The 1,105-nt window shown below is 44.9% G+C and overlaps 1 protein-coding gene across 1 annotated transcript; it reads left to right on the top strand.

Annotated features, from left to right (window-relative positions):
- Positions 1–63: 63 nt before the first annotated feature.
- LOC102307562 (alpha-2-HS-glycoprotein) lies at positions 64–1,006 on the top strand (the record flags this gene model as incomplete). The annotated part of the gene is given in 5 exon segments (XM_005953673.3): positions 64–171; positions 262–343; positions 460–614; positions 708–803; positions 935–1,006. Coding segments are annotated over 5 exon segments (513 nt in total), but the record flags the coding sequence as incomplete, so codon positions are not given.
- Between the last annotated feature and the right edge of the window lie 99 nt (positions 1,007–1,105).

The following is a 1,105-nucleotide window of genomic DNA, read 5'->3' as shown; positions in this document are numbered from 1 at the left end:
CTACATTTTTTAAAAGTAATGTAACAATTGTGCAGTGATTTGTATATATTTTTGCTTATTCAGCCAGACGGAGATGAATACGACATGGAAGTTGACCTGCTGGAGACAGACTGTCACGTGTTGGACCCGCTGCCTCTTGCCAACTGCACAGTCAGGCCCAAAGTACAGACGGTGAGACGCAGAAGCTCTCAGGCTTCAACTCCTGTAATTCAGTCGATATTAGTTCTGATCAACCTACTTTGATTCTTCGTTCTCTTCCAGGCGGTAGAAGGAGACTGTGATGTGGTGCTGAAGAAGGTTGGCGGTGTTCTGAAGGTCATTGCATTCAAGTGCAAATCAGAGGGTAAAGATCACAGATGCTGCTCTCATCCAAATGATTACAAAGAACAAACCACAGCAGTGTCCATACATACTGCATGTGTCAATAACCTGTATGTGACTTTCCTGCTCGACTTGTAGTATCCACAGAGGATTTGTGTTTGGGCTGCCCCAGCCTCCTTCCCCTCAATAACACCGATGCGCTGGATTTTGTCCATGCCTCTCTGACAACCTTCAACAACATGACTGTGAACACGACACACGTTCTTCTCGAGGTTGGAAGGTTGTCATCACAGGTCAGACAGTCAGGATACTTTTTACTAGATGTAACACAGCTGCATGCTTTAACCTGCAGCTGTCAGTTCATCAGTGCTGTTTAATACTCTCAGGTTGTGTCTGGTGGGCCCATCTTCATAACAGAATATGTGGTTGTTGAGGGAAACTGCACCGAGGTTCCCTGCGTGCCTCTCAACGATGCCATGGCTGTGAGTACACAGTAGTAAAAGCACTCAGTTTGTTTTCAGGCCTGTTGATCTGATCTGAGATGGAGAAATGTTCAATCAGGTCACCAGATGTTGAAAATGAACAAAACTGAGAGCTGTGCCTCTCTCTCCAGGCTCGTGGGATTTGTACAGCCAAAGGTACAATCGCCCAGCACAGTGTGGACTGCAAGATGTTCTCCACTCTGGTAAAATACTGCATCTGACTTCTAATATGTTCTGATTCATGAAGACAAAACAACATTCACCATCTAACGTTCACACAGAAAACATTAAGAACTGTTTTT

The sequence above is a fragment of the Haplochromis burtoni genome, unplaced genomic scaffold (assembly GCF_018398535.1).
Source record: "Haplochromis burtoni strain Fernald_Lab_line unplaced genomic scaffold, NCSU_Asbu1 Contig_7001, whole genome shotgun sequence".
NCBI lineage: Eukaryota > Metazoa > Chordata > Actinopteri > Cichliformes > Cichlidae > Haplochromis > Haplochromis burtoni.
This window is presented reverse-complemented; position numbering and strand designations above follow the sequence as displayed.